General features: G+C 38.8%; 1 protein-coding gene and 1 pseudogene across 1 annotated transcript; both read right to left on the bottom strand.

The window, feature by feature from the left end:
• LOC142172724 (uncharacterized) lies at positions 1-564 on the bottom strand. Its single transcript, XM_075236397.1, has one exon. It carries the CDS (start codon positions 562-564, stop codon positions 1-3), a length of 564 nt encoding a protein of 187 aa, XP_075092498.1.
• Positions 565-2332: 1768 nt separating this feature from the next.
• LOC107789227 (chitinase 2-like) lies at positions 2333-3308 on the bottom strand (annotated as a pseudogene).
• Positions 3309-13218: the final 9910 nt, after the last annotated feature.

Below are 13218 nucleotides of genomic sequence, written 5' to 3'. Positions count from 1 at the left end.
TTAATCCTGGGACTCTCCCATCAATACTCTACCATCCTCGTCTCTGATGCACCTTACTTGGTCCAGATCCCGGGCTTTCCTCTCCCTCACTTTAGCCAGCCAAAACAACTTCCTGTCCCTGCCTTTATCCCCCAATTCCTCGTATAGACGACCAAACACTGCATTCTTAGCCTCCGTGACCGCCAGCTTTGCCTCCTTCCTTTCCACCTTGTACCTCTCTCTATTCGATTTCCTCTCCTCCTTGCTTGTTCTCCCTTCCAACTTCGCGTACGCTACCTTCTTCGCCTCCACTTTACCTTGGACTATGTCATTCCACCACCAGTCGCCTTGGTGTCTGCTAGAAAAACCCTTCGATATCCCTAGCACCTCTCTCGCCGCCTCCCTCACGTAGTTTGCCGTCGTTGACCATATAGTGCTCGCGTCTCCACTACTCCTCCAAGCTCTCATAGCAGATAACCTCCCCTCTAACTCCTGGGCTTTATCCTTGGTTAAAGCTTCCCATCTAATCCTCGGTCGGCCACGAGCGTACCTCTTCTTCCTCTTCATCATAATGCCGATGTCCATCACTAAGAGCCTATGCTGAGTCGCGAGGGTCTCTCCCGGGATAACCTTGCAATCCTTGCACAACCCTCTATCACACCTTCTGAGGAGAAGGTAATCAATCTGAGTCTTCACCGCCGAACTTTGGAAAGTAACTAGATGCTCCTCCCTCTTCCAAAAAGTTGAGTTCGCAAGCACCAGCTCGAAATCCTTAGCGAAGTCTAACAGCGAAGTACCTCCTCCATTCCTATCCCCAAGGCCAAAGTCATGATGTGATTGAATGGAGTGGGTATCTTGGTGGATAGGGATCTTAGAGAGTCTGTGGTTGAGGTTAGGTGAGTGAATGATAGGCTAATATTTATTAAGTTGGTGATTGGTGAGTGCATCCTCAATGTAGTTAGCACTTACGTGCCGCAAGGGGGCTTGGATGAGGAGGTTAAGAGGCACTTTTGGGAGAGTTTGGACGAGATTGTGCGTAATATTCCACCTGCTGAGAGGTTATTTACCGGAGGGGATTTTAATGGCCATATTGGGTGGGCTGCAATTTACACTTCTAGCAGTCAAAACTACTCGTAACGATTTTGGCGTCTTCAAATTCTGTTGGACTTAATCAACATCATTTGCTTTCTAAAGCATAAGTGTAAACTTAAGTCATGTTGCGTCTGTCTCTTCAAATTGTGCTCCAAATTTTTCAGAAAAAGAACTTCATTTGTAGCTGTTTCATAGTCGTATATCTCTATGTTAATAGAAATGCAAAAATGATAGGATTACCATGGCTTTTGCCCTGGAACCTGGGTTTTCAGAAAGGTGAAATGCTATTATATGTAGCTTACTTACCTACTTTGCCAGGGGATACCTCAAAACCATCGTTGCTCTCTCATAAGAATCAGCCAAGATGATATTGAGTATTGGTTCGTTGACTCAAGTTAGTTGTACCATTCTCAATCTGATCGAATTTAGACAGTTGACATGAAAACTTATGGGGTATTGAGTTGTCTTTTTCCTCTTTCTTGTTTTTAAAGAGTAGGCTGGAAGAAGTTATTGTACAAGATGGTTCAAAGGCTCATGCATGGACTGTAAGCGGTGGTTTTCCACTTGTATAACACAGTAGCACAATTTCTTCCTATTTCTCACATGATATATCTTTTAAAGTTAAACCCAGTCGGTCCATTTGCCTAGGTTAGTAAAACAACATTCGTATTCAGTTTCTTCATAACTGGAAAATGTTTCCTCTAATCTGCTTTATTTGGTGAGAGCAACATTTTATCTAACATATGCATGGAGTTTTTGCTTGTCTGAGTTTCTGGGTTAACATAGTCTGACTGCCAAAGGAAGAGTTTACTTTGGATGAATATTGGCTCCAAATGCATTGACAGTGATGAGGTAGATGAAGAGAAGTGCAAAGGGCTTGGGCAACATATAGGACATATGCTGGTAGAACTGGAAGCTAGTCAATAAAGTTGTATGTTTTACTTACTTTACTCTAGATACTAAAGGGATTGCTTGCTTTTAAAAATGAAAATTTCTCAATTGCATATTTTCTAGGTGTCTAATTTAAGGCACAAATTAGAGCTCAATGATGGTCAGTCTAATTGACAGCTTAGGCAATTTGGTGAAATGTTTGATCTTAATCCTTTTACAAACTATATTTAAAAAAATGTTTTCCTGCAAACAATAAGTTTTATCACATCTGGGAACTGTAAGTTTGAACTTATTTGCATCAATATCTTGATTGTAAGGCCACAGTAAGAGTACATAACATTCTTTTGCTTTAATTTTATCTTTTGTCATGGCCTACAAAAGATTATCTTAAATGGTTACAAGATATTCAAATTGAACTTGCTAAGAGGTCCTGTGACTGCTTTTCATATATAAAATGATCCTTTTTAGAGTCATCTGCCGACCAAATAAAGATACCATGAAGTTTTCCTTGACTCCTTAGTATGCTGCATGCATCAAAGAATCCATGTCTAGGAGACAAGCCACCAATATTGTTAGTTCCAAAGCTTACTAGAATCTTGCTTCCTTTATAGTTACAGCTCTGGGTTTCAAAGTACTGCAGGAACTGAGTAATGGTTGTGCCCTTTTTATAGGCATAAAATTGGAAGTTGACACAGTCTATTAGATGACTGTACTTTCTCCAGAGTGCTAAATAGTGCTCTTGCACTGTATCATCTGCATATGGTGCTATTGATGTGTACGAGATGACATTGTTTTGTTTAAGATAGTACAACAATTGCCCGATGCACTCGCCGAATGTATCTGGATTTGCATTGAAATGCTCGTAATCTATATCTATTGCATCTAGGTTATACTCTTTCACTATCTTGCTGACTAAATATATAGCATTTTTCACCCCAAGAAGTAATTGAAGTAGGAGCAAATGTGGCATTTTTACCATACATTGTATCACCACCGAAACTCAATCCTACCTTAACGTTTTTATGTTGGGCTTTGATGGAAGAAACCCTAGAAGGGGTTAGGTTATCAGTGTCCCAATAAACCAGGAAGTTACCATTAGTGGGTTCTGGTGATTCTGTGTTTGTGTAGTCTATGGCAAAGGAGATGAGGAAGTGAAATTCAACATCTGGATTAATTGAAACATCAGAGAATGTAACGTTCTTATAAAGAGCTCCAATGTATTCTCTGAATACCCTAGGGCAGCTTGCTGGAACTGCTTCAGTTGTAGCAGAAATAGTCAAGAGAGATTGAAGGACAAGAATAGAGATGCAGAATTTGAAGGGCTTCATACTTTCTTGGAGTTTGAAGGATTCCTTGTACTTTTTATTGGTATTTAACCAAAGTAAATTAAATGCTGATTAAAATACTTCTCCTTTGACAAGGCATTTGTTAAATTCTTCTTCATACCATCATTTAAGGCTTAATTTCTGTTTGTTCTTTTGTGAGTAACATTTCTTTGCAGACCTGGTTTGGTAGTTGGTGAACATCAGTATATATAAAAGATTATATCTCAGTTGGAAGCTTGGCATTGTTCTTCTTGGCATCTTCTACAGACGGCTCAATATATATATTTTTAGGTAAATGAAACTCCCTTTCATAGCTTTAAGGTTAGGTATTGGTAGATTTCTTAAAAATGTTCAAAATATAATATTCTAACCAAGTTGTCTGGAGTATAAGTTGAGTAATATGTGCATCTGCCATTTTTGTGTAGAGTTCATTTTTTGGTGACATCCTTCTTTCATTCTAAGAAAACCTGATTGTTTGAAATAATTTTTGTATCAAGTACACTTTTAACTTTTGCAACACTCTAAGATGATATTAAGGCAGAGGGGATCTAGGATTTGAACTTAATGGATTTGAATTTCGCGTTCTACCATAGTCATTTTATTTGCTGGGTCCGAAATCTATTATTTGTACTTATTTTGTAAAATTTATTAACACATATAAGACCTTAGCCAAAGTTACTGGTTCAAACCTTATGAATCAAGTTTAATATTTTTGAAAAAGATTGAAATCTAGCTCTCGTACTAACGGCATTTATATACATATAGCTAATGTGGTAATTACGTGCGTAAGCTGGCTCGGACATCACTGTCATAAAGAAATAATAACTTGAAAATTACAAGAGAGATACAATGGCGATGTTGAGAATGTAAGAAGTTTGAAAAGCACTACTTGCTACAATTAGAGATGTACCTAGAATTTGGAGGTGACCGGGGCACTACTATTCATAGTCATGACTCATGCGAATTATTAGCTACTAAGTTTGATGTGCAACTCTCTTAAGATTTCGATGATTATGATAAATTCTAAGCTTCAATTTTTAGCCTAAAGAGAAGTTTGGGGGTTTTTTGAGGAGGGGTTTAATCAAAAGATAAAGGGGCCTGGGGAAACTATAGAAAAAATAAAAAAGGACCGGAAATTAAAGAAATAAGTCAAAAAAAAAAAGAAATTTGGGCTTATAAATCGTTAACGTAAAAAGCAAAACATATTTAGGAATCGAACTCAAGTCATAGTATTAGGGTGCCTAATAAAATATAGGGAAACTACCAGCTATGTCCATTTATAAGTACCTCATTATAAATATTGGCTAATTCATAAAATATTATTAATATTAGCCAATTAAAAAATATTGAACTTTTGCTTTCTTTTGAGTGAGTGTTATTAGAATAGATTGAGTACACATTAAAGAGCTTGAATCTTAGTTTTGGGATGATTTGGTAAAGTTTTGAGGTGGTTTGAATTGAAAATTCAAAGTAAAAACTGAACATAAAAAAATAATAATATGTGTATCACACTGTGTATCATTTATGTATGACATATGTATCATATTGTATCAATTGCGTATCATATGTATATCCATGTATACCTGTGCGTGAGATACATACGTGATACATGTTGTAGACAATAAATTGCGTCAAGAAAATAAAATCAAGACTGGAAATATCGCAACAATTGTAGTATTTTATTCCAAATATCTGAGTGTACAATCTCTATGAATCCTCTGATTCTTCTTTTCAATTGTAAATAAATTCAAGGGCCTTTGAGCTTGATCTTGAATCTATATTTATTTCCACGGACGATGATCTTGATCTTGAGCTTGAGCTTGATTGCTTGAACTTGACCTTGATTTGTTCTTTGTTCTTGAGCTTGAACTTGATTTCTTGAACTTGATTGCTTGAAGCTTGAAACTTGTAGAGAAATTTGCGGCGTTTGATCCACGATCTCTCTCTTGCTTCTTGTTATAACTTCTGGTGTATTTTCTGGATTATGAAGACCCCTATTTATAGTTGTGGAAGGGAGGAGTTGTGATAAGAACAAACTCTTTCCGACCAATCAAATTGAAGTGTGACATGACCGCATTTGATTGGCCAGAACATGTCACTTGCACACGTGGCGTGATTTCATTGGCCTTTTAATGTGACTTGGCATGCCTTGTCATTTTGATACGTGGCATGATCCTATTGGCTCTTCCGCTTGACTTGATGTGCCACATCATTTCACGCGTGGCACCAAACTGGGCCTCTAGGAAGATGATTTCTTGGGCCTAATGAAGTGAGCTCATTATTTGTAGCCCAATTAAGTGGGCTAGCCCAATGAATTAAGACGTATTTATTTAATCCATATATATTGGACTTATATAAGTAATTCAATTATATTAGCCCATAATATTTATTTGGACCAATATATCTTGAATCTTAAAATATAATCCAAATTCTTTCACGGATTTAAAATTTATATGCCTATAAATGCCCCCTACTTCAAAATTTATCGTGTTATTTACACGGATTAGACTTGAAGTACGGATTTATTAAATTGCATTCTTCCTCCAGTTAGTCGAATTAAGAGTCTCGCCAATGCATATGGCAATTCATTGAATTATTGCTCCAGAAACACACTTTAACTAATGAATAAACCAATCTTAGTCAATTGGCTTATTCGTCCATTAACGCCAAAGTCAATTTCTTTGCATTTAAATCCTTTCTCAAGTAGATAATGTATTGAGAATTACAATCGAAGTGTTTGGCCAGTTGCACAATTATTATATTTGTTCACTTTACCAAGAATTATGACACGCAGAATTATCCAAAAGAATTTCCTCTTGCCACTCCATTAAGCATTCGGAGAAGGAAAAGCTTCAGCAGCCGCACAGCCTTTATCCTCAAGCATCGTTAAATCCAACTAGGAGTCAAATTCCTTACCAATTTTAGTTTGGACACACAAGGATTAAGTCATACCGCCTTTATACAACAAATCCCACATCGGACCATGACTTATTAATGCCTCCTCTCCAAATCTATATAAACCCCCTTGTACTCGCATTTGTTGAGTATTAATTTGTAGTTTTCGCAAGCCACTTGAGTCTAGTTTTGTTGAGTATGCTCTTGTTCAACAAGATGATCCACGCATAAAGAAGACGGTCTTAGGGTGTGAGGGGATGGATACTCATCCCTGCCCAAATATCGGAGAGATCACTCTCAATGTGCCCTGACTATCGGAGAGATTACTCTCAATGTGCCCTGACTATCGGAGAGCTTACTCTCAATGTGGCCCGACTATCGGAGAGATTACTCTTAATGTACCCCGACTATTAGAGAGATTACTCTCAATGTGCCCCGACTATCGGAGAGATTATTCTCAAAATGAGCCGACTATCGGAGAAATTACTCTCAATGTGGCCCGACTATCGGAGAGATTACTCTCAAAATGACCCGACTATCGGCGAGGCCAACTTAAGGTGCAAAGGAACTCATATGTCCACCTTAAGATTGGAAAGTTATAGTTCCTTTTAAGGACAAACCCATGAAGAGGCCAACTTAAGGTAAAGGGAGTCATCTGTCCACCTTAAGATTGGAAAGTTATAGTTCCTTTTAAGGACAAACCCACGAAGAGGCCAACTTAAGGTGCAAAGGGACTTATATGTCCACCTTAAGATTGGAAAGTTATAAAGCTTCAACTTGAAGACGACATCGACTTGAACACTTGGAGAACTTTGAAGATTTGGAGGACTTTGCAGACTACAACTCGAAGGGACTTGAAGACTTCAACTTTGAAACTTGGATGGCCTAAATATTTCAACTTGAAGATCGGCGAATTTGAAGACTTCAACTTGAAGACCGACGGAGTTGAAGATTTCAACTTGGGGGAATCAACTTGAATACCGACGGACTTGAAGACTTCAACTTGGAGACTTCGAGGGCTTAAATATTTCAGCTTCTCTTTTGCTTTACATTGTCCGACTTTTATCTTAGTCGCATAATTTTTAGCTTTACGCGCTTGTAACAAAAGATTCATATCTTGTCGTGGGAGAGTCCAAATAATGAACCGTTTGATGACTTCAATATCTAAAATATATCCAATACTTAGAATCAAAAACCTTCAGAATCGCACCGGATAATATTTTGAAACCAACTTTAGATTTCACCATGTTGAAAATTTCAGATTTGCGCATCTCACCAAAAAATTCATATCTCGGGGTAGAAATATCGAAATTGAAAACCGTTTGATTTCAAGAAAACTAAACTTCAAGAACTAGAACATATCCAAAATTCTCAATCAAAAAACTTCATAATTGTACCAGATAATATTTTAAAATTAACTTTATATTGCACCACGCTATCAATTCCAGATTTGCGCAGTCTTACCAAAAATTCATATCTCGGTGTAGAAATATCGAAATTGTAAATCGTTTGATTTCAAGAAAACTAGACTTCAATATCTAGAACATATTCAAAATTCTCAATCAAATAACTTTAGAATCATCCCAGATAATATTTTGAAATCAACTTTATATTGCACCACGCTATCAATTCCAGATTTGCGTAGTCTCACCAAAAAATTCATATCGGTGTAGACACGTCGAAATATGAACCGTTTGATTTCAAGAAAATTAGACTTCAAGATCTAGAACATATCCAAAATTCTCAATCAAACAACTTCAGAATCGTCCCATATAATATTTTGAAATTTATATTGCACCACGCTATCAATTCCAGATTTGCGCAGTCTCACCAAAAAATTCATATCTCGGTGTAGAAACGTCAAAATTATGAACTGTTTGATTTTCGGAAACCAAACTTCGAAATTTAAATCATATCTAGAATACAAAATTTAATACCTTAAGGATAGTTTCAGATAATATTCTAAATTCAATATAAAATTCTAACACGCTGACGATTTCAGATTGTGCGACTTCACCAAAACTTTTGCATCTTGGTATGGAAGCCTCGAGATCGGAAGATGTCTTACTTGCCATCACTCAAAATTTAAGAGCCATAATCTCACAAATATCTTGGGTTGAAGTCTCACTGAATTTGAAACGTTGTGCCAAGCAATCTTTTCCTTATACTAGTGTTTCCTTTTGACGCCTCTCTTCTCTTCCCTTTTTTTAAGGTAGAGGGCGGACTTGGAGACCAAAAAAACTTGAAGGTTTGGCGAACCTGAAGACATAGAGAATCCCTGGCCTTCAATGCAAATACTTGACATCTTCCTAAAATCGGCCCATTGAAAATATCAATTTACCATGGAGGTTTGCCCCTTTTAAGTCAAATGAGATCAAAGTTCAACCAGAGGACGACGTTTTAGCTTGATTTTGCATTCCTCCATACTTCACTCAGACAACAATTGGGGCAATATGTATCTTTTGAACTTATGCGACTGAACTTAGAATGAAACTCTAAGCTGGCTACGTACCTCGGTGAAGAGGATCAAGTCATACCGTAGTTCAGAATGGGTAGATTTTTTCCCTTTTTTTACGTCCTAACTTTTTCCTAGGTCGCCTCTTTCGAGATTTTCAACCTAGCGGACTTTTTTTGTGTGGGTTGTACATAGTTTATACTCTTGCGGGCCAGGAGTGTAGCAACATGCAGTTTAGGCTCATACGTCAAGGAGCGTTGTAACTTCAAGGATAATACTTCTTCAAAAACTTGCCATTGATAGGGCCAATTCTCATGCCACCTACATCAACCAGCTTGTAAGCCCTACTTGAGTAAGCTTCTTGTATAACATATGGCCCATCCCATTTTGAACTGAACTTTCCTACAGGTTTATGGGAAGTAATTATGGGTCTTCGTATGGCAAGGACTTGATCTCCTACTTGACAGGATTACGGGCGAACTCTTTTATTGAAGGCGCGAGACAATCGAGCTTGATAACATTCAAGACTCTGTTGAGCTCCCAACCTATTCTCATCAAGAGCCTCCAACTCTTCTAATCGAAGTCGAGCATTTTTTTCATCAGTGATCCCTTCTTGAATAGCCGGTCGTAATGAAGGTATTTGACACTCAAGTGGCAAGACGGCTTCGACTCTATAAACCAGTGAATAAGGAGTCACTTGTGTTGGTGTGCGGTGAGTCGTCCTATATGCCCATAAAGCTTCTTCCATACGGTCATTCCAATCTCGTTTGGATTTGGAGACGACATTTTTTAGCAAGTTGCATAGAGTTTTGTTGAATGCCTCGGCTAGACCTTTGGCGACAGCATTGTACATCGAAGAGTTACGTTGCTTGAAGCCAAAGAGATCACAAATCTTGTTCATCAACCTATTATCAAATGGCTTTCCATTATCCATTATTATGTAGCGAGGAATGCCAAAGCGATAAATAATGTTTACTCGGATGAAATTTGCAACATTTTCCTTCTTTACTTCCTTGAGAGCAACAACTTCAGCCTATTTAGAGAAGTAGTCTGTTGCAGCCAGGATGTATAGGTGCCCACCAGAGGACTTTGGCAGTGGTTCAACAACATCCAATCCCCAAGCGTCAAACGGTCAGTATGCCACAGTCGGTGCAACACTTTAGGAGGTTGGTGAATAAAATTCGCATGGAATTGACAAGCCTTGCATCTTCGAGCATAGTCCAAGCAATCTTTTACCATCGTTGGTCAATAGTATCCCATCCTTTTTATATGGAAGTAGAGCTTTGGTCAAGACTGGTGTGACCCACATACCCCAAAATGCTCTTCTTTCAAAGCTTGGAGTGCTTCGTCTTCCCCTAAGCATTGCAAGAGTACTCCCATGAATGATCTTCTGTATAGGGTATCTTTGTAGTAAATGAAGCAAGGTGCACGATGATGGATTTTAGTTCTTCTCCGTGGATTTTCTAGAAGTATCCCATAGCACAAGTAGTCGATAATAGGTTGTCGCCATTCTTCTCTCTCGACTTCAGAAACAACAACAAGATGCTTGAGTTCATTTTCTTCACCTTCAGCATCACTTGGCGGCGGTACTACCCATTTTTGGCAGATAGTAACTTGCGCTTGATCAGGCAGGGTTAAAGTTGAAGCTAGGGCAGCTAAAGCATACGCCTTCTTATTTTCTTTCTTTGCCACATGCTGAATAGTCACATCACCGAGCCACCCTATTAACTTTTTTGCGTAATCATGATATGGGCGAAGTTCAGGCTTCTTGACCTCGTAACTACCTAAAAGCTGATTGACCACTAACTGAGAGTCACCAAAGACTTGCAATTGCAACCAATTCATTTTGACAGCCATTTCGAGCCCACGTATTAGTGCTTGATACTCAACAACGTTGTTAGAGTAGAGTTGCGTCAATGTAAAAGAGTAGGGCAGAACTTCACCTTGAGAAGTGACAAATACTACACCAGCACCAGCTCCTCCGCGATGTGCAGCACCATCAAAGTACATCTTCCATGGAGGCTGAACTTCAATGACCATGGCATCCTCATCAGGTAGTTCGTCAGTTAGCTCCCAATCATCAGGTATAGGGTGATCTGCCAAGAAGTCCACTAACATTTGTCCTTTTATATCCTTCTGAGGGATGTACATGATTTCAAATTGTTGAAACTGGAGGTACCACCTTGCTAGTCGATCACTAAGGACAGGTTTTGACATCACGAACTTGATGGTATTTGCCTTAGAAACAAGACGAACAACATGAGCTTGAAAGTAGTGCTTCAACTTTTGAATTGAGAAGACTAACTCCAAACACAACGTTTCAATTGGCGAATAATTCAACTCATTCGTTGTCATCATCCTGCTCAAGTAGTAAAGAGAGTTTTCTTTCCCTTCACTATTTTCTTGGGCCTACAATGCTCCAACAAACCTTTCTTGTGCCGCAATGTATAGTATCAATAGCTTTCCAAGTATAGGGGCTGCTAAAACTAGAGGCTTCATCAAGTAGGATTTAATGCTCTTAAAGGCATTACTGCACGCTTGGTCCCATTTGAAAGGGACACTTTCTTCATAAGGCGACTGAATGGTTGACACCTCCCAGCTAGGTTCGAGATGAATCTCCTAAGGTACGCTAACTTTCCTTGTAGACTTTTCAATTCATGGATATCCCGAGGGTCAGGTATTTTCAAAATGGCATCCACTTTGGCTTGATCAATTTCGATCCCTCGATATCGGACAATGAAACCAAGGAACTTTTCAGAAGTAACTCCAAAGGTTTTCAATGGATTCATCCTAAGTTGGTATCTCTGGAGCAATTCAAATACCATCCTCAAGTCCTTCAAGTTGTCGCCCTTCTCTATTAATTTTACTACCAAGTCATCAACATAGCATTCGACATTCTTATGGAGAAGTTTGTCGAAAATATTTTGCATAGCCCTTTGGTAAGTAGCACCAGTGTTCTTCAAGCCAAAAGGCATTATCTTGTAGCAATAAATACCATTTGGGATACGGAATGCAGTAAGCTCTTCATCTTTTGGTGCCATGCGTATTTGGTTATAGCCCGATGAACCATCCATAAATGACATTGCCTCGTACCCAGTAGCAGCATCGATTATCAGTTCTGGAATGGGAAGCGAGAACTTATCTTTCGGACACGCATTGTTAAGATCCATAAAGTCAACGCACACTCGAATCTGGCCATTTTTCTTCCTTACAGGGATAATACTTGAAACCCATGTTGGGTATTTGACTTTACAAATAAAGCCAGCTTCGATGAGTTTGTTAACTTCTATTTCAATCAAGGGAACCAAGTCCGGCCTAAAATTCCTTTGAGCTTGTTTAACAAGGCGAGCACCATTTTTGACTGCAAGGTGATGGACTGCTACTTTCGGGTCCAAGCCAGGCATCTCTTTGTAACTCTAAGCGAAGACGTCCCTGAACTCCTTGAGTAACTCAATATAAGTTCTCTCTTCATTAGCTTCTAGTAAAGCACTTAGGTAGGTGGGTTTGGCTCTTCATCGGTGCCAAGGTTGACTTCTTTTAAGGCATCAACTGTCGTCTTCACTCCTTCTTTAAGTTCAGGTAGAACATTTTTCGCATCTTCATCTCCTTGAGGGTCCCCATCGTTGAAGGATATGTGATAACACGGTGAAACATGCTTCAATTCTGCATTATCCTCCATCAAAGATGGAACACCATTCTCGCCTTGTACAGTGACATGATGCGAAGAACCTACACTTTCTTCATCTCCATCATGTTCCTTAGTGTAGACCACAATATATGGCTTTACCTTTAGTAGTTCTTCACATGAAACCACAAGTTTTGTTTGTCGCCTCATTCTTGAAGGAACCAAACTTTGGAAATCATTAGAGATCTTCTGGATCTTGGGTGGAGCGCGTGTTCTTATGCTTTGAAAATTTCTCTGGAACTTGTTCCCCTTCTTTAATGGACCCAATCTCTCAAATACGGAAGTTCTCATAGTTGATTTTCCAAGTCCGTCAAAGATAGAAGGCTTGTTAGAAGCGACAGATTCGTCTTTTACAGTGATGTAATTGCTACTCACCCTTCTTATTGAGATGCGTACTGGTGACAGTTGCTTGTATCCTAAACCTTCACGTGGTTGTCTCGTTGCAGCTTCTGATGGTAGCTTCCCTAACTTTGACGGCTCATTAGGATTGTATCCAGCTTTTGCAAATAGCCTGTAAGCATTAGGATCAAAACCTTCATCCATTTGCTTTGTAGAGAGTGCCACATTCTGCCAATGATTTTGGGTCACAAACCCTGCAAGCGGCATTGAGGACAACTTTATTGCCTCAATTCTTTTGACCAGAAGAGTTAACTCATTTAGTATGTTAGCTTGGAGATTAGATGATTCACCTTCATCTTTATTCCTTTTAGGGACATATTGGAGCGCACGACTTACTTTCTTGCCATAAGAGGCAATACCATATTTATGAGATTTATTCATGTTGGCATGTACCTCCTCAGTAACAGCTTTGGCTTTACCAATAGTTACCTCAGCTCTTTTAGTTATGGGATCGTCATTCTTGCTTTTCATGCCACCATCAACTTTTAGCTCTTTCA

Source organism: Nicotiana tabacum, chromosome 18, assembly GCF_000715075.1.
Source record: "Nicotiana tabacum cultivar K326 chromosome 18, ASM71507v2, whole genome shotgun sequence".
Lineage (NCBI taxonomy): Eukaryota > Viridiplantae > Streptophyta > Magnoliopsida > Solanales > Solanaceae > Nicotiana > Nicotiana tabacum.
Note: the sequence above shows the minus strand (reverse complement) of the source record. Positions and strands in the feature narration are given on the sequence as shown.